At 31.4% G+C, this 26,165-nt stretch overlaps 1 protein-coding gene across 1 annotated transcript; it reads left to right on the top strand.

The window, feature by feature from the left end:
* Positions 1-3,064: 3,064 nt before the first annotated feature.
* On the top strand, positions 3,065-4,753 carry LOC139497471 (uncharacterized). Its single transcript, XM_071285698.1, has one exon. The coding sequence runs from the start codon at positions 3,065-3,067 to the stop codon at positions 4,751-4,753; it is 1,689 nt and encodes a 562-aa protein (XP_071141799.1).
* Positions 4,754-26,165: the final 21,412 nt, after the last annotated feature.

Genomic DNA, 26,165 nt, shown 5'->3' with positions numbered 1-26,165 from the left:
TTCGTCATATGAATATCAAGTACAATCCCTCCCGTTAGGGGTTTAGTATCATACCATCATAACATATATGTGAAAAACACAGTACCTATTATGTCTGTTTTGTTCACGCATCATTATTAATATAACTGAATTTGACGAGACTGTAATACACGTGAGAGGTTAAGCGCTATAAAACCAGGTTCAATCCATCATTTTTAAAATTTGAACTCAGAATTATGACAGTTATTGTCCTTTCGTTTGGTGCGTTTTATCATTAAACTTTGATTTTGTCATTTGATAAGAGACTTTCTGTTTTGAATTTTCCTCGGAATTTATCATTTTTGTGATTTTACTTCTCAGTAGTATTGCATGTAAATAAGCAGTTTGATGACCATTGCTGACATTCAAATTATTTTTGGTAACATCTTTCAAATTTCCTAATTTTTTTTGGAAGCAAAACTTATCAAATAAGGGTTTTATAAACAATGTCATAATAAAATGGCTAAGTATCAAAATGATTGTTCACATATATAACAGCTAGCAAATTGTAATGAACGCACCGAAATAATATATATCCGATATTCTCCCGATGCACGCACGGAAAACTTTCTTTTTTGGTTACAATGAAAGTTACTTGTGCAAAATATAAATCATATTGTCCTCGTTCAGATTGATACGACAAAATCTGACCTGCACTTTTGAATTTCGTTTTTTATACAAATTAGACTGTTGGTTTTCCCGCTTTGAAAGGTTTTTAACACTAGTATTTGTTTGGGATTCTATATAGCGTGGTGTTCGCTGTGAGCCAAGGCTCCGCGTTTAAGGCCGTACTTATACACCATCTTATTATATCTATAAATCGTATCCTCTTATAAATAATTGCTGTCCAGTCCTCCAAAAACGTCATTTGGGTGCTGAATCTTTAAGTTAAGTAGTGATTTGCTCTAGTCAAAAAAGGACAAATTTTATTTCGTCTGAAACTGAATTTTACACCCCCTTAACACAGAATTGTCAGTATTTTGCGTTAGAGTTGGTAGAAATTACAATAATTTTGATATTATTTGTTTCACCAGTAGTACACTACACTGTAAAAATCTTTTTGAGATAGTGCATGTGCGATTTTTTTTTAATTTGACAAGGCCTCTGAAAATTGAATAAAGTTGAGAATGGAAAAAATGTACTTGAGTACTGAACACAGGATGACCGTAAATTCTTGTGGATGGTCACAAACACTTGTCTTAGAAAATAACAATAAATTTCTTGAAAGTGAGGTTAATGTACCGAGATATATTTTTTCTGGGTGAGACAAGTTCCAGTATAAATGGTGAATAAATGACAGGCAATTCAACCTCGTCGTAATAACTATTAAATTGTATAGTGATACAAATCAGAATACTATGTTTTTTGGTTATATATTATAATTAATTTATATAATATAATATTTTCGAAATAATAAGTTCATATATTAAGCGGTAATTTTGTAATAGGTACTAAATTTAGTGTTATTGATATTGATACTCAAACACTATTATAAAACCGGAAATGAACTAAGTTTGTGAATTATGCTTGCGGTTTTCTTGAAATGCATTGTGACTTGTTATCGTATTCATTTTATATAAGAAGACTATAGCAGTTAAATAAGAAAAGTATCGCATTCATAAATTGTTGATATTAAAAACACATTACTATTATTACTCACTGATGAGTCCTATGTAGCAGAAACGCGCGTCTGGCGTACTAGATTATAATCCTAATACCGTTGATAACTAATTATATAAACATCGCATTGACATAATAAAATATAGCAGTATCTTTGACTTATAGGTGATTTTGGCTTAGCAACCACTTGAATTCTTCTCAATTGCGTTCCACTGGATTTGCTACAAGATATTTATTGAATGTGTACAGCTACAAATCGTGCATTTATATTTCATTCATTCAACAAGTAAATTTTCTCGTATAAATACACCTTGACTGTTATTATATAAAATAAATTATACATCAGACGTATGCCGTATTAAATGTCACCCTGTTTACAAAAAAGAGTCATTACTTTGTACCAAGGATTCTGCTTTTCTTCGAACAAATGCTAACATTTGTTTGAAATTTCCCACAATGCAACTCGTTGATATGAGACAATATGGTTCCTTGATATAAGAAACGTTTATATCGATTCGCTTCTTCCATAGACTGATATGCGGTCTTAATTTCTCTTGAAGATGCTCATTTTGCTCGTTATTGTCGTTTTAGTGATGCCCAAAATATTTCAAATTCAAAAACTTAAACAAAAAAAGAGCATATAAATGAAAAAATAATAATAAGGGTGGCCAAAGCCCAACAAAAAAACTCAGCCATGAACAAGTAAGTAATGACAGCATCAAAATTTAATGATAAATTAATTATCTGTGATGAAAATTCAGTTTGGATCAATGTTTAACCAAAATTGTACAGATTTTTTGCATAATTCATTTAAGCTGCAACCCCTGATCCAGATAATAAAATTGAGAATGGAAATTGGGAATGTGCCAAAGAGACAACAACTCGACCATAGAAAAAAAAAATGACTGGTTTTGGTTATTTGACATTATAGATATAGTAGATTGCAGCTTAAGATTTCCTAAAGATTAAATGTCGGAAAAGCACACAGTTTCGACAATACTTACGTTACATCAAAATTGTGGATTTTGAGCCTACGATGTTTACTTATAAAACAATCCTTTGTTTCCTAGCACTTGGACTTTTGAAACAATAGCTCTACATATTCGATAAGTGTCGACTAAAGGGAAACCATCTAAACAAATAAATCGGAAATAGTGATACAATAACGGAAATGTCTCATAACATATTTTGAGTATTCCTTGAATATGAACAAAATAGCATGAAGTTGTCCGGGGTAATTGGTGGAATTACCCGTGGCCTTATGTGTTTTAACGACGTGACATTAGCCGATCGAAAAATGACAAGCCGGGCATAATGATATGTAATATTGTTGAAAATATTTTTTTTCTTAATCACATTTGTCTGTAAAGATGTCAAAACTTCTGTGTCTCCCATTTTTAAAATTCTGAACCATTTGTTTTGTAGTATGGCGAGTAATTGGACTGTTTGTGGAATATGCGATTTCCGAAACATCAACAAAGCATCAGTAGTGTGGTGTTCAGAATGTGACGAGGGACTTTGTGACGAGTGTAAAGAGCACCATGGTGCTTCAAAATCATCTCGAAACCATAGCATCATTCCTGTCACAGAGTACCAGAAGCTTCCAATGAAAGTATTAGAAATAACACAAACATGTCAAAAACACAAAGAACAATATCAAACATTCTGTAAGAAACATGACTGCCGGTGCTGTATAAGATGTGTTATAGAGACACATAATGATTGTAAAGATTTAAAAGCAATAGATGACATCGTCCAAAATGTTAAGGCATCGAACGCATTTTTAGAAGTAGAGCAAACGCTGGTCCAAATGTTGGAAAATGTATGCAGAATTCGTAATGACCGCACGGAAAATTTTAAATGTCTTCAGGATCAAAGAATAAAGATTGAACGTGATATAAAACTAACCCGGAAAATGATCAACGACCATTTAGACAAAGTCCAAGAGAAATTAATAAAAGAGTTATATGCCAAAGAGAATAATGAAAGTAAGAGAATTAACCAGTTGTTGTCTGAGATTGAGGAAATAGAAAAAGAAATTTCGGACCTACAGGTTAACCAAAGTACCATTAAACAACATGCATCAGAATTACAAACATTTTTTGCATTAAAGCACATTGAAAAGGAGGTTTTAGACCAAGAAAAGATTATTCAGTCTGTCCTAAAAAGCGAGGACATGAAAATAAAAACCCTTTCTTTGGTTATTGATAAAGAAGTACAAAACATTTGTAAAACTGCTAGTTTTGGGTCCGTCAGTGTTGAGTCAAAGTCGTGCAAAATTGTTATTGGCAGTAACAAAAACAAACAAGCTCAGATGATCGTACCTATTTTAATTTCAAAATGCATTGATAATATCAAACTAAACAACAAAATGCAAATCAATTTGAAATCTGCTGGGGATGTAAGAGGTTGCGCAATTCTACCAAATGGCAAGATGATGTTCTGTTATTGGAGTAATCGACATTTAATTGGGTTGAAAAGCAACGGTACGCATGAGTTTGCAATTCGGCTAGATACATGCGCATTTGATTTGGCATATTTTGAAAGAGAAAATTCCGTTGCCGTTACCAGTGGCTATGGTTCAAATGTTATTCACATTATTGACCCTAACAGCAGAAAGATCAAGAGAACTGTAAAAACTAGTTCAGTTCCATATGGTATAGCACTGAATAAAAATGTCCTTGTCTACTGTACGTCAGGCAAAGGAATAATGGAAGTTCAATTGAATGGTGCATCAGAAAAGGCACTTGTTAGCTTTAGTATGCCATCCTATTCGTTTGTTACAGTGCATGGTGACAATATCTATTATACAAATATAAACAACCATTCTGTAACATGCTACAATATCAATGGAAATCTTAAATGGGAATTTAAGGATACACAAAACCTGCAATGTCCACAGGGTATATCTGTAGACAGCAATGGACACGTGTATGTTGTCAGTAATTATACAAGCAGTATGGTTATCATTTCCCCTGATGGAAAGCGTTGCAGAACAATATTGTCCTTTCGTGATGGCCTTAAATCTCCGCGTGGATTGCATTTCGAACCAACAAGTAACAAGTTGTTAGTTGCAAATGAAAACAAGATCGCATTTCTATTTGATGTTTCCTAAAATAACGTCTGTGAACTTTTAACTTAAAACCTATTTGTTTAAGAAATTATCCATGAGGGCTTGAATTATTTCGATTCTTATAGGACAAATACGGCAATTCTTTTGGATCGAAGCGCTGTAGGTGGAGGCGAATATTTTGGCGTTTTTATAAATAAACGCACTATGAAATTGGCGTTAAAGAACGGAGCAACCTGAATTAGTGACATGCTTAAACTATTTATAATAACGTATTTAAATACTTTAAATTTTACAGCTAGCTACACCTCTCAGTTGTTTGACAGTCGTATAAAATTTTATGATATTGACAACGATGAGTGGACATTGTCGGTTTTCTTATGTGCGCCTCTCCTTGCTAATCACAAAATTTCACTTATTATCAGGATTAAACTTCCTGAGCAACATAACGAATGTGAAGCAGGTTCTACTTTCCAGTCAAGAGTATCTGATACCCCTTCTAGTGTTTGGTCAATCTATATTGTTCATGTTGTTGTTTTGGCTGTTGTTTGTCTTTTCGTCTTTTTTTTTCGTTCTTTGCCATACAGTATTCATTTTGTTGATGACTAATGAGTTGGGATATACTTTTAATATATGTCGTCTCTCTTTTGTAAGATAAAATATCATACTTTACCACAAAAAAACTGGATATCTTCTCCTGCACTAGATAGTGGATGTTTACTTATTTTTTTACAGTAATGCATTGTAAAAATTTCGATGTTATTTCAAATGTGATAGTTTCAAAGAGTGTATCTATAGAGAAAACACCTAGGCATCTTCACTTGATATACATAGTATTATTGTCTTATATTGTCTCATACATGAACTTTGCCTGATGTATTACATGTATTAGCTACAGTGATATCATATTGGAATACCCGTGCTATAATAACTTAGCTGGCATGTCAGTTAACTGCTAGTAGTCTGTTGTTATTTATGTATTATTGTCATTTTGTTTATTTTCTTTGGTTACATCTTCTGACATCAGACTCGGACTTCCTTTGAACTGAATTTTAATGTGCGTATTGTTATGCGTTTACTTTTCTACATTGGTTAGAGGTATAGGTGGAGAGTTGAGATCTCACAAACATGTTTAACCCCGCCGCATTTTTGCGCCTGTCCCAAGTCAGGAGCCTCTGGCCTTTTTTAGTCTTGTATTATTTTAATTTTAGTTTCTTTGGAAATTAGTATGGCGTTCATTATCACTGGACTGGTATATATTTGTTTAGGGGCCAGCTGAAGGACGCCTCCGGGTGCGGGAATTTCTCGCTACATTGAAGACCTGTTGGTGACCCTCTGCTGTTGTTTTTTATTTGGTCGGGTTGTTGTCTCTTTGACACATTCCCCATTTCCATTCTCAATTTTATTGATCGTGTTTAAGAAGTAGTTGTGTCTCTGTTGCATTCCTTTCTTCCTCAAGCTCTTGTGAGGTTTGTTATGAACATATAACATTATAAAGAACTTGTAACAGATATAACAATAAACAATATATATACAACAGTAGATGCTTTTTCAGAAGATCTTTCAGTCAGTGCCATTAAAGAAAGTTAAAATATATGTACAATTTAGAAAAAATAATGGCAGTCAAAAATAACAGACAAAAACACTTTGATACCATGAGGAATGCATTTAAAGTATTACTTTTATAATTCAATTTGTCAATTATTTTTACAATCTATATTTATTGTCAAAACTAACATAAAATATTATTGTATCTAATAGCACAATTTATTATGTACTGAAAATCTAACGAGATATTTTTTAACCCCATCCTTTTTTTTTTATAAAATTCTTTACAATTTTCAGATGCCATGCCACACAGTGGTACATACACATTTAACTCTAATAATATTTTCTTCTTTTTTTCTTCATATCAATAGAAAAAAAATTAATTTACAACAATGTTTATTGTCATAAATAAATATATGTATTCAAATCTATCACTAATATTACTGTATGTATGTTTGATGTGTTGTATTTGTTGTAAATCTTAAAATCAATAAAAATTAAAAAAAAAAAAAAAAAAAGAATTTGTACATGTTGTAACAGAAAATGTAAATAAACAATGTGATATTGCGTACATTGAAAAATAAAAAAAAAAGTTATTTTCAAGTAAATATAAATAAAGATTAGTCTTTCCCTTTAAGGTCGGATGTTTGTAATGCTCTGTCTGCGACCATTCATTTTAGATGTAACAGTGCCTATAAATGGAAAATACCATTGTCGAACGTGGACCCAAACATTCGAAAACATATCTTTTTACGGCTTCACAAGTGTCAACAATTTATCGTTACGTCTCCTCAGCGATATAACGTGAGTTGAACTCCCCCAGGAAACCTCAAACTCTACAACTATGCCTTTAAATTGCAATTACACGTTTCCAATGTCTAGCATTATGCAATACTTTGAATACAATTAAGTTCAACAAAACGATGTGAATATAGTACAAATCATAAACTCTCCAATTGTAAAACTTTAGGCCAATTAGCATATGTTGGAAGCATTAGGTAGGCATTAATTAAAACTGTAATTATAATTGCGATCAATGCTAGCCTAAATATCGTGAAGTAAAATGAGCAGGTTCGGTTTATTCGTTGTATCATGATTCTTACAAGAGGTGTCTCCTCATGCCAAGTACGCAATACAAGGTTAACAAAAAGCACGAAACAAAAGAAAATATATAGAATAGTTAACCAGTTATTTCAAAACTGATTACTGTTTAGCAATATTCAGTTAAGCAATATTGCACTCAATTCATTTGTCCCATAAGCACTATTTTTACAAATTGTGATACGTCATCTCACTATACATGCTATATTCATAGAAATTAGTAACGCAAAATAATATTGTAATTTAAGATTGGACCAGTTCTAAATGAAGGAACACCAGGTGAGGTCACAAAGCAGGGATTTCTTCTTAAAATATTCTAGTTATCTCACCCATATTATTTGTATGTAATTTATTGTTTTCTTTGTGCATTATACGCTCAGGAACATACATCTTACTATTTTGCATGGATTGGTAGTAAATGTAACTTTTTAACTGTAGTCAATTTGACATCAAAGTATCATACGGAGGCTAGGATTTATAAATCGGCTAGTCTGGATGACTTCGTACAATACCCCCGCTCCGCATTCATTATAGTTTAAACATGCATAATTTAAAGTTTAGATCCTTTAGTTTGCATATATATGGATATGACATTTAAATTTCGTATTGCTTAGTTCAACCTGCAACACATTTTATTTGATGTCACCAATGGTAAACATGTAAAATGAAACAATAACTTACTATAATACCAATGTAAACTTTTGTTGTATGATTATACAAACCGAGATCACTACTAGACTAGGTGTCGACACGCTCAAATTAACAAAATTGTGTTTCAAAGAACCAATGCACCAAATTGATTTCATAGGATTTAGTTTAACATTTAAACCAGTTCAAGGAATGTATTACTTGACAAGAACAATTAAAATGTAGGACAAATTTGGCTTACAACACGAACTTTGTTCAAAGAATAGTACCAAACATGTGACAAAAAGACGGGTATGTAACAGAGGTATCGCAATCACTGATGGATTGGTGGATAGTTACTGTTTGTTCAACGTTCAGTGACAAGTATATCATGTGCATATTGCAATACCAAATTAAACTAACTTTGAGCAGACGACAAAAGCGAAATTGTGACAAATTTTATTTCCTAGTGTTATTTAGGAAGTCAAACATGTATATGGAAAGTAAATTTTACTATTATTTATTGAACAAGATAAGAGGATCAGTCACTATTATTTATTGAACAAAACAAGACTGAGTTCAAAACCGCTAAAAGAAGTTAAACCCGATGAATGACACTCCTTATTGCTGAATTTGGGTTTGGGTTTGGCTGACCTTAATTTCTATTACGTTTTAAAACAATTATTCAAATTAAATATACAAATATTTTACTGGTTTTTTTTATGGGAGGGGGGGGGGGGGGGGTGGGGTGTCATTTACCCTAAAAAAAACTATACAGGCCTATAGTATTTTGAAGCATTTTTGAAGTATTCAAATATTATGAAACGTCTTATATCTTTTACAAATACAAGGAACAAGCAAGTCTGTCCAACAATGATTGATATTTCAGAAAATTGTATAGTGTGTTCATTGTAAACGTAAACCAGAATGCATATAGTTGTCTGTACTTATAACAGTCACAAATCATTTCTTGAAATAAAAATCAGCGAATTACCATTCATGCAATAATATTTTGTCGATAGTGATCGAGATAACATTATCAGGTAATTCAAGTTATCGGACACTTAATTTTTTCCATAATATTTTATAAGGCCACACCAAGTTGATACCTATTTTTTTCAAAACAGATTTTTTTAATTTTTTTATATTCCCGCTTCCGCATCCGGAAATTTAATCATGTTCATTTCCCGCACCGTTTTTTTGGTAAATATTATAAAAAGATATCAACATTTGTTTTAAAATCACAGTCTAATCTGTATATAACGACTTTAAACATAAAATCACCCCACCACAAGGTGTAAATATATGTGAGAATATTTGTTTCGGCATGAAACCTATTTATCCAAAGAGGGAGGGATCCGATATAAATTTATAACAGCGCGGAAATACCTGTAAAGAACAAACAATTGGTTTCTTTCCCCATTAGTTATATTCCCTATCAAAACATGTTCGCTGTTGGAATAAAGTACGACGAACATCTGAAGGATTTGCCTTCAACTGCAATTATTTTGTATTGCTTGCAAAACAAAACTATCTATAGCCACTGCATGTTTATGTACCTGTCCTGATTGATTCAGGGGCCTGTCGTTCAGCAGTTATCGTTTGTTGATGTTGTTCATAATTTGGTATTTTTCTGTTTGGATTGTAACAGGAGGGTCGGGTGGCTATGCGTCACCGTTCCCTCTTGTCGATTAATGGTTCGTTCCGCTGGGACTGAGCTCTGGCAAATGAAATCCAATGCAGATATTCAGATACTTTATTAAAATACTCCATATAAATTACATGAAAACAGAGAAACTAAAAGATAAATTTGGATAAGTATAGTCGGATTAAGGATAAATCCATGTTGTAAATGATGTAAAACGGATTAATGATAAATCCAGATGGTCAATTTGAGACCCAGTACAAAATATTTCTATCCATGCGGTTGCTTAATCTACAAGTGTCTACAAAATGTAATGTATGCAATCATAGAACTCTCAAATAAAAATCTCCTCTGTCTCTAATACTAACAGTTGTATACTGCATATTACCCAGTTCTATATATTTATTACATCTTATACAACATTTTCTACAAATGTATCTATTCATTTCCTTTTTTTTTTTCTTTTTTTTAAAACAAAGTTTTTCAATTTGTTAATAGTGTAATATGTGAACATCAAGTTTTATCATGTTTATACATAAAATCAACAACATATATATATACAACATGTACAATGGTATCATAAAATTCATATACTGAATTTAGTAAAAATACAGTATCATATCTTGATCTCACTACCAAGTTTCAACTCAAGTCAGATAACACATTGGCCACCAAAAATGTAACAGGAGGGTCGGGTGGCTATGCGTCACCGTTCCCTCTTGTCGATTAATGGTTCGTTCCGCTGGGACTGAGCTCTGGCAAATGAAATCCAATGCAGATATTCAGATACTTTATTAAAATACTCCATATAAATTACATGAAAACAGAGAAACTAAAAGATAAATTTGGATAAGTATAGTCGGATTAAGGATAAATCCATGTTGTAAATGATGTAAAACGGATTAATGATAAATCCAGATGGTCAATTTGAGACCCAGTACAAAATATTTCTTTAACAGGTCTATACTTTTCACAAGTCCATTTCAGACGGTATAATTCCTCAATAAGAATGGCAAAATCTTCTCTTTAATATCCACTAAGTTGGATGAAACGTCTTCCAAATCATTACCATATAATTTATCTAAATATACACTTTGTTATTCCTTTCTCCGACAGTGAAATAGTTCATTTTGCGCCATTCCGTGTTTAGCAAAGGGAGATTATTCCACAGCTGCGCAACTCCGTTACAGGATATATATATATAAATTAGACCGTTGGTTTTCATGTTCGAATTGTGTACGCTAATAATTTTGGGGTTGCTGTTTGGTCTGTATCAAAGCCCTCTGTAAAAGGCCGTACTTTGACCTGTGTTTGTTATAATCAGGTTGAGAACAACCCTCCCTCAGATAAGGGGTCATTTTATTGCTGTAGAAAAGAAAATAGAAATACCAAGGATTTGTATAGTTCTTCTATACAAAACCTTTGAAAACTTAGAATTTTGTACTCAAATAGAGGAGAGTTGCATCATATTTTAAACAACTTTTTCTAAAAGAGGGGTCCACTTATTTTAAATAATATTAAACTAGCTGTTAAAGTAAAGTTCAGGAATATTACAAAATTCTTGGACATGTTTTGACCATTTAATACCAGATAGATATATAGTTCTTTGAGAAAATATGAGCTCTTTTATACAAACAAATATATTATAAATTATATTGATCCCTCATAAAACATGTAAAAAGGATATTTATATCATTTTAGGTGTCAGACCACCAATTACTCCCTCCAATTTAGAACGTATGTAAAAGTAGTCCTACTTTGACACAAAATAGTGCTTTTGATGTCATTGTTTACTTAAACTAACCAACAAATTTGCAGAAATGAAACTTTTGGTGAAACGGAAATATATTTAGACCATTTTGAGCCAAAATTCACTTGTCTATGAGTTTGCATTAAAAATTCAGAATTAATGCGCTACATAGTACACTAATTTAAGATTGTCAGAAAACCGGGAGTTATTTTGGTAGTACCTGTCTTTTCAAAATCAGAAATTTGTTACAAGACTTTAAACATTGGTTGAAAATTGGCATGTAGGAAGGTGATACATGTACAATTCAGGATATACATGGTTTCTTTGAAGTTAAACTTAAGGTAAAATATTTAGAAAGCTGTGAAAATTGCAAAATTTGGTTGAACAGATAGGGATTTTTAATTGGTGGTCTGACACCTTTAAGGGAAATGCGGTGAAACCCCAAATTCAGAAAACAATTGATTTTTTTACTTAACTGATCATATGAAGTGATAGTAGTCACATTTCAATCTTTTTGGGGGCAAAAAGTCACATATTGCAAATTTAGAGCCTTAGACCTGAATTAGTGCTATTTTTAGCTTTTCCCACCCTGACAATATGCTTTCACATAAAAAAATGTCCCAAATTGTTATAAATGCACAGCAAGATGTTTCTGTGGTATTAACATTAAAACATGGTTATTTTACCACCAAAAAAATGTCTTGTCATCAAGATTTAATGAAATTATTTGATTTTTATCCCTTATATCATTGCGTCATAGCATGTATTTGGCAGATGACATAGCCTGATGTAAACATTGCAAAAACTCACAAAAATCCCATTTATTATCTCAAATTAAAGTTGTATGCCTTAAGTTGTATTAACTGATAGAAAATAAAAACATTTAAATGACCATGACTGCACGTTTGATCATTTAATAGTCCCATTACTTACACCAGGTGTAAAAAAGGGGGGTCAATATTCCTTGACTCTTCAATACCTTGAATTTTTTACTTAACCCATTGTAAAAATTGTGGAAAGTCTTTTAAGAAGTAGAACAAACAAGAAAAAAATCAACAAAACTGATCTTGATATTGAAAGTTTATGTTCCTGTAGTCCAAAATGAAATTTTCAAGTATTTTCTATCAAAGTCATACATTACAGTCAGTTTAAATTGAGCTTTGAAATTTGTAATATAAGTCACATTATGCTCAGATAGCATGTTTCTGACTTCAAATTGACTAAGGATTAAGAATAAAGCAAAGCAAAGATTTCTGAGCAACTTTTTTGGCTCTTTAGGTGTCAAACCACCAATTACTCCCTCCAATTTAGAACGTTTGTAAAAGTAGTCCTACTTTGACACAAAATAGTGCTTTTGATGTCATTGTTTACTTAAACTAACCAACAAATTTGCAGAAATGAAACTTTTGGTGAAACGGAAATATATTTAGACCATTTTGAGCCAAAATTCACTTGTCTATGAGTTTGCATTAAAAATTCAGAATTAATGCGCTACATAGTACACTAATTTAAGATTGTCAGAAAACCGGGAGTTATTTTGGTAGTACCTGTCTTTTCAAAATCAGAAATTTGTTACAAGACTTTAAACATTGGTTGAAAATTGGCATGTAGGAAGGTGATACATGTACAATTCAGGATATACATGGTTTCTTTGAAGTTAAACTTAAGGTAAAATATTTAGAAAGCTGTGAAAATTGCAAAATTTGGTTGAACAGATAGGGATTTTTAATTGGTGGTCTGACACCTTTAAGGGAAATGCGGTGAAACCCCAAATTCAGAAAACAATTGATTTTTTTACTTAACTGATCATATGAAGTGATAGTAGTCACATTTCAATCTTTTTGGGGGCAAAAAGTCACATATTGCAAATTTAGAGCCTTAGACCTGAATTAGTGCTATTTTTAGCTTTTCCCACCCTGACAATATGCTTTCACATAAAAAAATGTCCCAAATTGTTATAAATGCACAGCAAGATGTTTCTGTGGTATTAACATTAAAACATGGTTATTTTACCACCAAAAAAATGTCTTGTCATCAAGATTTAATGAAATTATTTGATTTTTATCCCTTATATCATTGCGTCATAGCATGTATTTGGCAGATGACATAGCCTGATGTAAACATTGCAAAAACTCACAAAAATCCCATTTATTATCTCAAATTAAAGTTGTATGCCTTAAGTTGTATTAACTGATAGAAAATAAAAACATTTAAATGACCATGACTGCACGTTTGATCATTTAATAGTCCCATTACTTACACCAGGTGTAAAAAAGGGGGGTCAATATTCCTTGACTCTTCAATACCTTGAATTTTTTACTTAACCCATTGTAAAAATTGTGGAAAGTCTTTTAAGAAGTAGAACAAACAAGAAAAAAATCAACAAAACTGATCTTGATATTGAAAGTTTATGTTCCTGTAGTCCAAAATGAAATTTTCAAGTATTTTCTATCAAAGTCATACATTACAGTCAGTTTAAATTGAGCTTTGAAATTTGTAATATAAGTCACATTATGCTCAGATAGCATGTTTCTGACTTCAAATTGACTAAGGATTAAGAATAAAGCAAAGCAAAGATTTCTGAGCAACTTTTTTGGCTCTTTAGGTGTCAAACCACCAATTACTCCCTCCAATTTAGAACGTTTGTAAAAGTAGTCCTACTTTGACACAAAATAGTGCTTTTGATGTCATTGTTTACTTAAACTAACCAACAAATTTGCAGAAATGAAACTTTTGGTGAAACGGAAATATATTTAGACCATTTTGAGCCAAAATTCACTTGTCTATGAGTTTGCATTAAAAATTCAGAATTAATGCGCTACATAGTACACTAATTTAAGATTGTCAGAAAACCGGGAGTTATTTTGGTAGTACCTGTCTTTTCAAAATCAGAAATTTGTTACAAGACTTTAAACATTGGTTGAAAATTGGCATGTAGGAAGGTGATACATGTACAATTCAGGATATACATGGTTTCTTTGAAGTTAAACTTAAGGTAAAATATTTAGAAAGCTGTGAAAATTGCAAAATTTGGTTGAACAGATAGGGATTTTTAATTGGTGGTCTGACACCTTTAAGGGAAATGCGGTGAAACCCCAAATTCAGAAAACAATTGATTTTTTTACTTAACTGATCATATGAAGTGATAGTAGTCACATTTCAATCTTTTTGGGGGCAAAAAGTCACATATTGCAAATTTAGAGCCTTAGACCTGAATTAGTGCTATTTTTAGCTTTTCCCACCCTGACAATATGCTTTCACATAAAAAAATGTCCCAAATTGTTATAAATGCACAGCAAGATGTTTCTGTGGTATTAACATTAAAACATGGTTATTTTACCACCAAAAAAATGTCTTGTCATCAAGATTTAATGAAATTATTTGATTTTTATCCCTTATATCATTGCGTCATAGCATGTATTTGGCAGATGACATAGCCTGATGTAAACATTGCAAAAACTCACAAAAATCCCATTTATTATCTCAAATTAAAGTTGTATGCCTTAAGTTGTATTAACTGATAGAAAATAAAAACATTTAAATGACCATGACTGCACGTTTGATCATTTAATAGTCCCATTACTTACACCAGGTGTAAAAAAGGGGGGTCAATATTCCTTGACTCTTCAATACCTTGAATTTTTTACTTAACCCATTGTAAAAATTGTGGAAAGTCTTTTAAGAAGTAGAACAAACAAGAAAAAAATCAACAAAACTGATCTTGATATTGAAAGTTTATGTTCCTGTAGTCCAAAATGAAATTTTCAAGTATTTTCTATCAAAGTCATACATTACAGTCAGTTTAAATTGAGCTGTGAAATTTGTAATATAAGTCACATTATGCTCAGATAGCATGTTTCTGACTTCAAATTGACTAAGGATTAAGAATAAAGCAAAGCAAAGATTTCTGAGCAACTTTTTTGGCTCTTTAGGTGTCAAACCACCAATTACTCCCTCCAATTTAGAACGTTTGTAAAAGTAGTCCTACTTTGACACAAAATAGTGCTTTTGATGTCATTGTTTACTTAAACTAACCAACAAATTTGCAGAAATGAAACTTTTGGTGAAACGGAAATATATTTAGACCATTTTGAGCCAAAATTCACTTGTCTATGAGTTTGCATTAAAAATTCAGAATTAATGCGCTACATAGTACACTAATTTAAGATTGTCAGAAAACCGGGAGTTATTTTGGTAGTACCTGTCTTTTCAAAATCAGAAATTTGTTACAAGACTTTAAACATTGGTTGAAAATTGGCATGTAGGAAGGTGATACATGTACAATTCAGGATATACATGGTTTCTTTGAAGTTAAACTTAAGGTAAAATATTTAGAAAGCTGTGAAAATTGCAAAATTTGGTTGAACAGATAGGGATTTTTAATTGGTGGTCTGACACCTTTAAGGGAAATGCGGTGAAACCCCAAATTCAGAAAACAATTGATTTTTTTACTTAACTGATCATATGAAGTGATAGTAGTCACATTTCAATCTTTTTGGGGGCAAAAAGTCACATATTGCAAATTTGAGCCTTAGACCTGAATTAGTGCTATTTTTAGCTTTTCCCACCCTGACAATATGCTTTCACATAAAAAAATGTCCCAAATTGTTATAAATGCACAGCAAGATGTTTCTGTGGTATTAACATTAAAACATGGTTATTTTACCACCAAAAAAATGTCTTGTCATCAAGATTTAATGAAATTATTTGATTTTTATCCCTTATATCATTGCGTCATAGCATGTATTTGGCAGATGACATAGCCTGATGTAAACATTGCAAAAACTCACAAAAATCCCATTTATTATCTCAAATTAAAGTTGTATGCCTTAAGTTGTATTAACTGATAGAAAATAAAAACATTTAAATGACCATGACTGCACGTTTGATCATTTAATAGTCCCATTACTTACACCAGGTGTAAAAAAGGGGGGTCAATATTCCTTGACTCTTCAATACCTTGAATTTTTTACTTAACCCATTGTAAAAATTGTGGAAAGTCTTTTAAGAAGTAGAACAAACAAGAAAAAAATCAACAAAACTGATCTTGATATTGAAAGTTTATGTTCCTGTAGTCCAAAATGAAATTTTCAAGTATTTTCTATCAAAGTCATACATTACAGTCAGTTTAAATTGAGCTGTGAAATTTGTAATATAAGTCACATTATGCTCAGATAGCATGTTTCTGACTTCAAATTGACTAAGGATTAAGAATAAAGCAAAGCAAAGATTTCTGAGCAACTTTTTTGGCTCTTTAGGTGTCAAACCACCAATTACTCCCTCCAATTTAGAACGTTTGTAAAAGTAGTCCTACTTTGACACAAAATAGTGCTTTTGATGTCATTGTTTACTTAAACTAACCAACAAATTTGCAGAAATGAAACTTTTGGTGAAACGGAAATATATTTAGACCATTTTGAGCCAAAATTCACTTGTCTATGAGTTTGCATTAAAAATTCAGAATTAATGCGCTACATAGTACACTAATTTAAGATTGTCAGAAAACCGGGAGTTATTTTGGTAGTACCTGTCTTTTCAAAATCAGAAATTTGTTACAAGACTTTAAACATTGGTTGAAAATTGGCATGTAGGAAGGTGATACATGTACAATTCAGGATATACATGGTTTCTTTGAAGTTAAACTTAAGGTAAAATATTTAGAAAGCTGTGAAAATTGCAAAATTTGGTTGAACAGATAGGGATTTTTAATTGGTGGTCTGACACCTTTAAGGGAAATGCGGTGAAACCCCAAATTCAGAAAACAATTGATTTTTTTACTTAACTGATCATATGAAGTGATAGTAGTCACATTTCAATCTTTTTGGGGGCAAAAAGTCACATATTGCAAATTTAGAGCCTTAGACCTGAATTAGTGCTATTTTTAGCTTTTCCCACCCTGACAATATGCTTTCACATAAAAAAATGTCCCAAATTGTTATAAATGCACAGCAAGATGTTTCTGTGGTATTAACATTAAAACATGGTTATTTTACCACCAAAAAAATGTCTTGTCATCAAGATTTAATGAAATTATTTGATTTTTATCCCTTATATCATTGCGTCATAGCATGTATTTGGCAGATGACATAGCCTGATGTAAACATTGCAAAAACTCACAAAAATCCCATTTATTATCTCAAATTAAAGTTGTATGCCTTAAGTTGTATTAACTGATAGAAAATAAAAACATTTAAATGACCATGACTGCACGTTTGATCATTTAATAGTCCCATTACTTACACCAGGTGTAAAAAAGGGGGGTCAATATTCCTTGACTCTTCAATACCTTGAATTTTTTACTTAACCCATTGTAAAAATTGTGGAAAGTCTTTTAAGAAGTAGAACAAACAAGAAAAAAATCAACAAAACTGATCTTGATATTGAAAGTTTATGTTCCTGTAGTCCAAAATGAAATTTTCAAGTATTTTCTATCAAAGTCATACATTACAGTCAGTTTAAATTGAGCTGTGAAATTTGTAATATAAGTCACATTATGCTCAGATAGCATGTTTCTGACTTCAAATTGACTAAGGATTAAGAATAAAGCAAAGCAAAGATTTCTGAGCAACTTTTTTGGCTCTTTAGGTGTCAAACCACCAATTACTCCCTCCAATTTAGAACGTTTGTAAAAGTAGTCCTACTTTGACACAAAATAGTGCTTTTGATGTCATTGTTTACTTAAACTAACCAACAAATTTGCAGAAATGAAACTTTTGGTGAAACGGAAATATATTTAGACCATTTTGAGCCAAAATTCACTTGTCTATGAGTTTGCATTAAAAATTCAGAATTAATGCGCTACATAGTACACTAATTTAAGATTGTCAGAAAACCGGGAGTTATTTTGGTAGTACCTGTCTTTTCAAAATCAGAAATTTGTTACAAGACTTTAAACATTGGTTGAAAATTGGCATGTAGGAAGGTGATACATGTACAATTCAGGATATACCTGGTTTCTTTGAAGTTAAACTTAAGGTAAAATATTTAGAAAGCTGTGAAAATTGCAAAATTTGGTTGAACAGATAGGGATTTTTAATTGGTGGTCTGACACCTTTAAGGGAAATGCGGTGAAACCCCAAATTCAGAAAACAATTGATTTTTTTACTTAACTGATCATATGAAGTGATAGTAGTCACATTTCAATCTTTTTGGGGGCAAATAGTCACATATTGCAAATTTAGAGCCTTAGACCTGAATTAGTGCTATTTTTAGCTTTTCCCACCCTGACAATATGCTTTCACATAAAAAAATGTCCCAAATTGTTATAAATGCACAGCAAGATGTTTCTGTGGTATTAACATTAAAACATGGTTATTTTACCACCAAAAAAATGTCTTGTCATCAAGATTTAATGAAATTATTTGATTTTTATCCCTTATATCATTGCGTCATAGCATGTATTTGGCAGATGACATAGCCTGATGTAAACATTGCAAAAACTCACAAAAATCCCATTTATTATCTCAAATTAAAGTTGTATGCCTTAAGTTGTATTAACTGATAGAAAATAAAAACATTTAAATGACCATGACTGCACGTTTGATCATTTAATAGTCCCATTACTTACACCAGGTGTAAAAAAGGGGGGTCAATATTCCTTGACTCTTCAATACCTTGAATTTTTTACTTAACCCATTGTAAAAATTGTGGAAAGTCTTTTTAGAAGTAGAACAAACAAGAAAAAAATCAACAAAACTGATCTTGATATTGAAAGTTTATGTTCCTGTAGTCCAAAATGAAATTTTCAAGTATTTTCTATCAAAGTCATACATTACAGTCAGTTTAAATTGAGCTGTGAAATTTGTAATATAAGTCACATTATGCTCAGATAGCATGTTTCTGACTTCAAATTGACTAAGGATTAAGAATAAAGCAAAGCAAAGATTTCTGAGCAACTTTTTTGGCTCTTTAGGTGTCAAACCACCAATTACTCCCTCCAATTTAGAACGTTTGTAAAAGTAGTCCTACTTTGACACAAAATAGTGCTTTTGATGTCATTGTTTACTTAAACTAACCAACAAATTTGCAGAAATGAAACTTTTGGTGAAACGGAAATATATTTAGACCATTTTGAGCCAAAATTCACTTGTCTATGAGTTTGCATTAAAAATTCAGAATTAATGCGCTACATAGTACACTAATTTAAGATTGTCAGAAAACCGGGAGTTATTTTGGTAGTACCTGTCTTTTCAAAATCAGAAATTTGTTACAAGACTTTAAACATTGGTTGAAAATTGGCATGTAGGAAGGTGATACATGTACAATTCAGGATATACATGGTTTCTTTGAAGTTAAACTTAAGGTAAAATATTTAGAAAGCTGTGAAAATTGCAAAATTTGGTTGAACAGATAGGGATTTTTAATTGGTGGTCTGACACCTTTAAGGGAAATGCGGTGAAACCCCAAATTCAGAAAACAATTGATTTTTTTACTTAACTGATCATATGAAGTGATAGTAGTCACATTTCAATCTTTTTGGGGGCAAAAAGTCACATATTGCAAATTTAGAGCCTTAGACCTGAATTAGTGCTATTTTTAGCTTTTCCCACCCTGACAATATGCTTTCACATAAAAAAATGTCCCAAATTGTTATAAATGCACAGCAAGATGTTTCTGTGGTATTAACATTAAAACATGGTTATTTTACCACCAAAAAAATGTCTTGTCATCAAGATTTAATGAAATTATTTGATTTTTATCCCTTATATCATTGCGTCATAGCATGTATTTGGCAGATGACATAGCCTGATGTAAACATTGCAAAAACTCACAAAAATCCCATTTATTATCTCAAATTAAAGTTGTATGCCTTAAGTTGTATTAACTGATAGAAAATAAAAACATTTAAATGACCATGACTGCACGTTTGATCATTTAATAGTCCCATTACTTACACCAGGTGTAAAAAAGGGGGGTCAATATTCCTTGACTCTTCAATACCTTGAATTTTTTACTTAACCCATTGTAAAAATTGTGGAAAGTCTTTTAAGAAGTAGAACAAACAAGAAAAAAATCAACAAAACTGATCTTGATATTGAAAGTTTATGTTCCTGTAGTCCAAAATGAAATTTTCAAGTATTTTCTATCAAAGTCATACATTACAGTCAGTTTAAATTGAGCTGTGAAATTTGTAATATAAGTCACATTATGCTCAGATAGCACGTTTCTGACTTCAAATTGACTAAGGATTAAGAATAAAGCAAAGCAAAGATTTCTGAGCAACTTTTTTGGCTCTTTAGGTGTCAAACCACCAATTACTCCCTCCAATTTAGAACGTTTGTAAAAGTAGTCCTACTTTGACACAAAATAGTGCTTTTGATGTCATTGTTTACTTAAACTAACCAACAAATTTGCAGAAATGAAACTTTTGGTGAAACGGAAATATATTTAGACCATTTTGAGCCAAAATTCACTTGTCTATGAGTTTGCATTAAAAATTCAGAATTAATGCGCTACATAGTACACTAATTTAAGATTGTCAGAAAACCGGGAGTTATTTTGGTAGTACCTGTCTTTTCAAAATCAGAAATTTGTTACAAGACTTTAAACATTGGTTGAAAATTGGCATGTAGGAAGGTGATACATGTACAATTCAGGATATACATGGTTTCTTTGAAGTTAAACTTAAGGTAAAATATTTAGAAAGCTGTGAAAATTGCAAAATTTGGTTGAACAGATAGGGATTTTTAATTGGTGGTCTGACACCTTTAAGGGAAATGCGGTGAAACCCCAAATTCAGAAAACAATTGATTTTTTTACTTAACTGATCATATGAAGTGATAGTAGTCACATTTCAATCTTTTTGGGGGCAAAAAGTCACATATTGCAAATTTAGAGCCTTAGACCTGAATTAGTGCTATTTTTAGCTTTTCCCACCCTGACAATATGCTTTCACATAAAAAAATGTCCCAAATTGTTATAAATGTACAGCAAGATGTTTCTGTGGTATTAACATTAAAACATGGTTATTTTACCACCAAAAAAATGTCTTGTCATCAAGATTTAATGAAATTATTTGATTTTTATCCCTTATATCATTGCGTCATAGCATGTATTTGGCAGATGACATAGCCTGATGTAAACATTGCAAAAACTCACAAAAATCCCATTTATTATCTCAAATTAAAGTTGTATGCCTTAAGTTGTATTAACTGATAGAAAATAAAAACATTTAAATGACCATGACTGCACGTTTGATCATTTAATAGTCCCATTACTTACACCAGGTGTAAAAAAGGGGGGTCAATATTCCTTGACTCTTCAATACCTTGAATTTTTTACTTAACCCATTGTAAAAATTGTGGAAAGTCTTTTAAGAAGTAGAACAAACAAGAAAAAAATCAACAAAACTGATCTTGATATTGAAAGTTTATGTTCCTGTAGTCCAAAATGAAATTTTCAAGTATTTTCTATCAAAGTCATACATTACAGTCAGTTTAAATTGAGCTGTGAAATTTGTAATATAAGTCACATTATGCTCAGATAGCATGTTTCTGACTTCAAATTGACTAAGGATTAAGAATAAAGCAAAGCAAAGATTTCTGAGCAACTTTTTTGGCTCTTTAAGGGAAATGCGGTGAAACCCCAAATTCAGAAAACAATTGATTTTTTTTACTTAACTGATCATATGAAGTGATAGTAGTCACATTTCAATCTTTTTAGGGGCAAAAAGTCACATATTGCAAATTTAGAGCCTTAGACCTGAATTTGTGCTATTTTTAGCTTTTCCCACCCTGACAATATGCTTTTACATAAAAAAATGTCCCAAATTGTTATAAATGCACAGCAAGATGTTTATGTGGTATTAACATTAAAACATGGTTATTTTACCACCAAAAAAAGTTCTTGTCATCAAGATTTAATGAAATTATTTGATTTTTATCCCTTATATCATTGCGTCATAGCATGTATTTGGCAGATGACATAGCCTGATGTAAACATTGCAAAAACTCACAAAAATCCCATTTATTATCTCAAATTAAAGTTTTATGCCTTAAGTTGTATTAACTGATAGAAAATAAAAACATTTAAATGACCATGACTGCACGTTTGATCATTTAATAGTCCCATTACTTACACCAGGTGTAAAAAAGGGGGGTCAATATTCCTTGACTCTTCAATACCTTGAATTTTTTACTTAACCCATTGTAAAAATTGTGGAAAGTCTTTTAAGAAGTAGAACAAACAAGAAAAAAATCAACAAAACTGATCTTGATATTGAAAGTTTATGTTCCTGTAGTCCAAAATGAAATTTTCAAGTATTTTCTATCAAAGTCATACATTACAGTCAGTTTAAATTGAGCTGTGAAATTTGTAATATAAGTCACATTATGCTCAGATAGCATGTTTCTGACTTCAAATTGACTAAGGATTAAGAATAAAGCAAAGCAAAGATTTCTGAGCAACTTTTTTGGCTCTTTAAGGGAAATGCGGTGAAACCCCAAATTCAGAAAACAATTTATTTTTTTTACTTAACTGATCATATGAAGTGATAGTAGTCACATTTCAATCTTTTTGGGAGCAAAAAGTCACATATTGCAAATTTAGAGCCTTAGACCTGAATTTGTGCTATTTTTAGCTTTTCCCAACCTGACAATATGCTTTTACATAAAAAAATGTCCCAAATTGTTATAAATGCACAGCAAGATGTTTATGTGGTATTAACATTAAAACATGGTTATTTTACCACCAAAAAAAGTTCTTGTCATCAAGATTTAATGAAATTATTTGATTTTTATCCCTTATATCATTGCGTCATAGCATGTATTTGGCAGATGACATAGCCTGATGTAAACATTGCAAAAACTCACAAAAATCCCATTTATTATCTCAAATGAAAGTTTTATGCCTTAAGTTGTATTAACTGATAGAAAATAAAAACATTTTAATGACCATGACTGCACGTTTGATCATTTAATAGTCCCATTACTTACACCAGGTGTAAAAAAGGGGGGGGGGGTCAATATTCCTTGACTCTTCAATACCTTGAATTTTTTACTTAACCCATTGTAAAAATTGTGGAAAGTCTTTTAAGAAGTAGAACAAACAAGAAAAAAATCAACAAAACTGATCTTGATATTGAAAGTTTATGTTCCTGTAGTCCAAAATGAAATTTTCAAGTATTTTCTATCAAAGTCATACATTACAGTCAGTTTAAATTGAGCTGTGAAATTTGTAATATAAGTCACATTATGCTCAGATAGCATGTTTCTGACTTCAAATTGACTAAGGATTAAGAATAAAGCAAAGCAAAGATTTCTGAGCAACTTTTTTGGCTCTTTAAGGGAAATGCGGTGAAACCCCAAATTCAGAAAACAATTGATTTTTTTACTTAACTGATCATATGAAGTGATAGTAGTCACATTTCAATCTTTTTGGGGGCAAAAAGTCACATATTGCAAATTTAGAGCCTTAGACCTGAATTTGTGCTATTTTTAGCTTTTCCCACCCTGACAATATGCTTTTACATAAAAAAAATGTCCCAAATTGTTATAAATGCACAGCAAGATGTTTATGTGGTATTAACATTAAAACATGGTTATTTTACCACCAAAAAAAGTTCTTGTCATCAAGATTTAATGAAATTATTTGATTTTTATCCCTTATATCATTGCGTCATAGCATGTATTTGGCAGATGACATAGCCTGATGTAAACATTGCAAAAACTCACAAAAATCCCATTTATTATCTCAAATGAAAGTTTTATGCCTTAAGTTGTATTAACTAATAGAAAATAAAAACATTTAAATGACCATGACTGCACGTTTGATCATTTAATAGTCCCATTACTTACACCAGGTGTAAAAAAGGGGGGTCAATATTCCTTGACTCTTCAATACCTTGAATTTTTTACTTAACCCATTGTAAAAATTGTGGAAAGTCTTTTAAGAAGTAGAACAAACAAGAAAAAAATCAACAAAACTGATCTTGATATTGAAAGTTTATGTTCCTGTAGTCCAAAATGAAATTTTCAAGTATTTTCTATCAAAGTCATACATTACAGTCAGTTTAAATTGAGCTGTGAAATTTGTAATATAAGTCACATTATGCTCAGATAGCATGTTTCTGACTTCAAATTGACTACGGATTAAGAATAAAGCAAAGCAAAGATTTCTGAGCAACTTTTTTGGCTCTTTAGGTGTCAAACCACCAATTACTCCCTCCAATTTAGAACGTTTGTAAAAGTAGTCCTACTTTGACACAAAATAGTGCTTTTGATGTCATTGTTTACTTAAACTAACCAACAAATTTGCAGAAATGAAACTTTTGGTGAAACGGAAATATATTTAGACCATTTTGAGCCAAAATTCACTTGTCTATGAGTTTGCATTAAAAATTCAGGATTAATAAATGCGCTACATAGTACACTAATTTAAGATTTCCAGAAAACCGGGAGTTATTTTGGTAGTACCTGTCTTTTCAAAATCAGAAATTTGTTACAAGACTTTAAACATTGGTTGAAAATTGGCATGTAGGAAGGTGATACATGTACAATTCAGGATATACCTGGTTTCTTTGAAGTTAAACTTAAGGTAAAATATTTAGAAAGCTGTGAAAATTGCAAAATTTGGTTGAACAGATAGGGATTTTTAATTGGTGGTCTGACACCTTTAAGGGAAATGCGGTGAAACCCCAAATTCAGAAAACAATTGATTTTTTTACTTAACTGATCATATGAAGTGATAGTAGTCACATTTCAATCTTTTTGGGGGCAAAAAGTCACATATTGCAAATTTAGAGCCTTAGACCTGAATTTGTGCTATTTTTAGCTTTTCCCACCCTGACAATATGCTTTCACATAAAAAAATGTCCCAAATTGTTATAAATGCACAGCAAGATGTTTCTGTGGTATTAACATTAAAACATGGTTATTTTACCACCAAAAAAATGTCTTGTCATCAAGATTTAATGAAATTATTTGATTTTTATCCCTTATATCATTGCGTCATAGCATGTATTTGGCAGATGACATAGCCTGATGTAAACATTGCAAAAACTCACAAAAATCCCATTTATTATCTCAAATGAAAGTTTTATGCCTTAAGTTGTATTAACTGATAGAAAATAAAAACATTTTAATGACCATGACTGCACGTTTGATCATTTAATAGTCCCATTACTTACACCAGGTGTAAAAAAGGGGGGTCAATATTCCTTGACTCTTCAATACCTTGAATTTTTTACTTAACCCATTGTAAAAATTGTGGAAAGTCTTTTAAGAAGTAGAACAAACAAGAAAAAAATCAACAAAACTGATCTTGATATTGAAAGTTTATGTTCCTGTAGTCCAAAATGAAATTTTCAAGTATTTTCTATCAAAGTCATACATTACAGTCAGTTTAAATTGAGCTGTGAAATTTGTAATATAAGTCACATTATGCTCAGATAGCATGTTTCTGACTTCAAATTGACTAAGGATTAAGAATAAAGCAAAGCAAAGATTTCTGAGCAACTTTTTTGGCTCTTTAAGGGAAATGCGGTAAAACCCCAAATTCAGAAAACAATTGATTTTTTTTACTTAACTGATCATATGAAGTGATAGTAGTCACATTTCAATCTTTTTGGGGGCAAAAAGTCACATATTGCAAATTTAGAGCCTTAGACCTGAATTTGTGCTATTTTTAGCTTTTCCCACCCTGACAATATGCTTTTACATAAAAAAATGTCCCAAATTGTTATAAATGCACAGCAAGATGTTTATGTGGTATTAACATTAAAACATGGTTATTTTACCACCAAAAAAAGTTCTTGTCATCAAGATTTAATGAAATTATTTGATTTTTAT

The sequence above is a fragment of the Mytilus edulis genome, chromosome 12 (genome assembly GCF_963676685.1).
Source record: "Mytilus edulis chromosome 12, xbMytEdul2.2, whole genome shotgun sequence".
NCBI classification, from domain to species: Eukaryota; Metazoa; Mollusca; class Bivalvia; order Mytilida; family Mytilidae; genus Mytilus; species Mytilus edulis.
The sequence above is the reverse complement of the archived record's forward strand: the minus strand, read 5'-3'. Positions and strand labels throughout refer to the sequence as shown.

Bases quoted from the DNA above. Each gene is read 5' to 3' on its own strand.
- LOC139497471 (XM_071285698.1), top strand. From the start codon at position 3,065: ATGGCGAGTAATTGGACTGTTTGTGGAATATGCGATTTCCGAAACATC.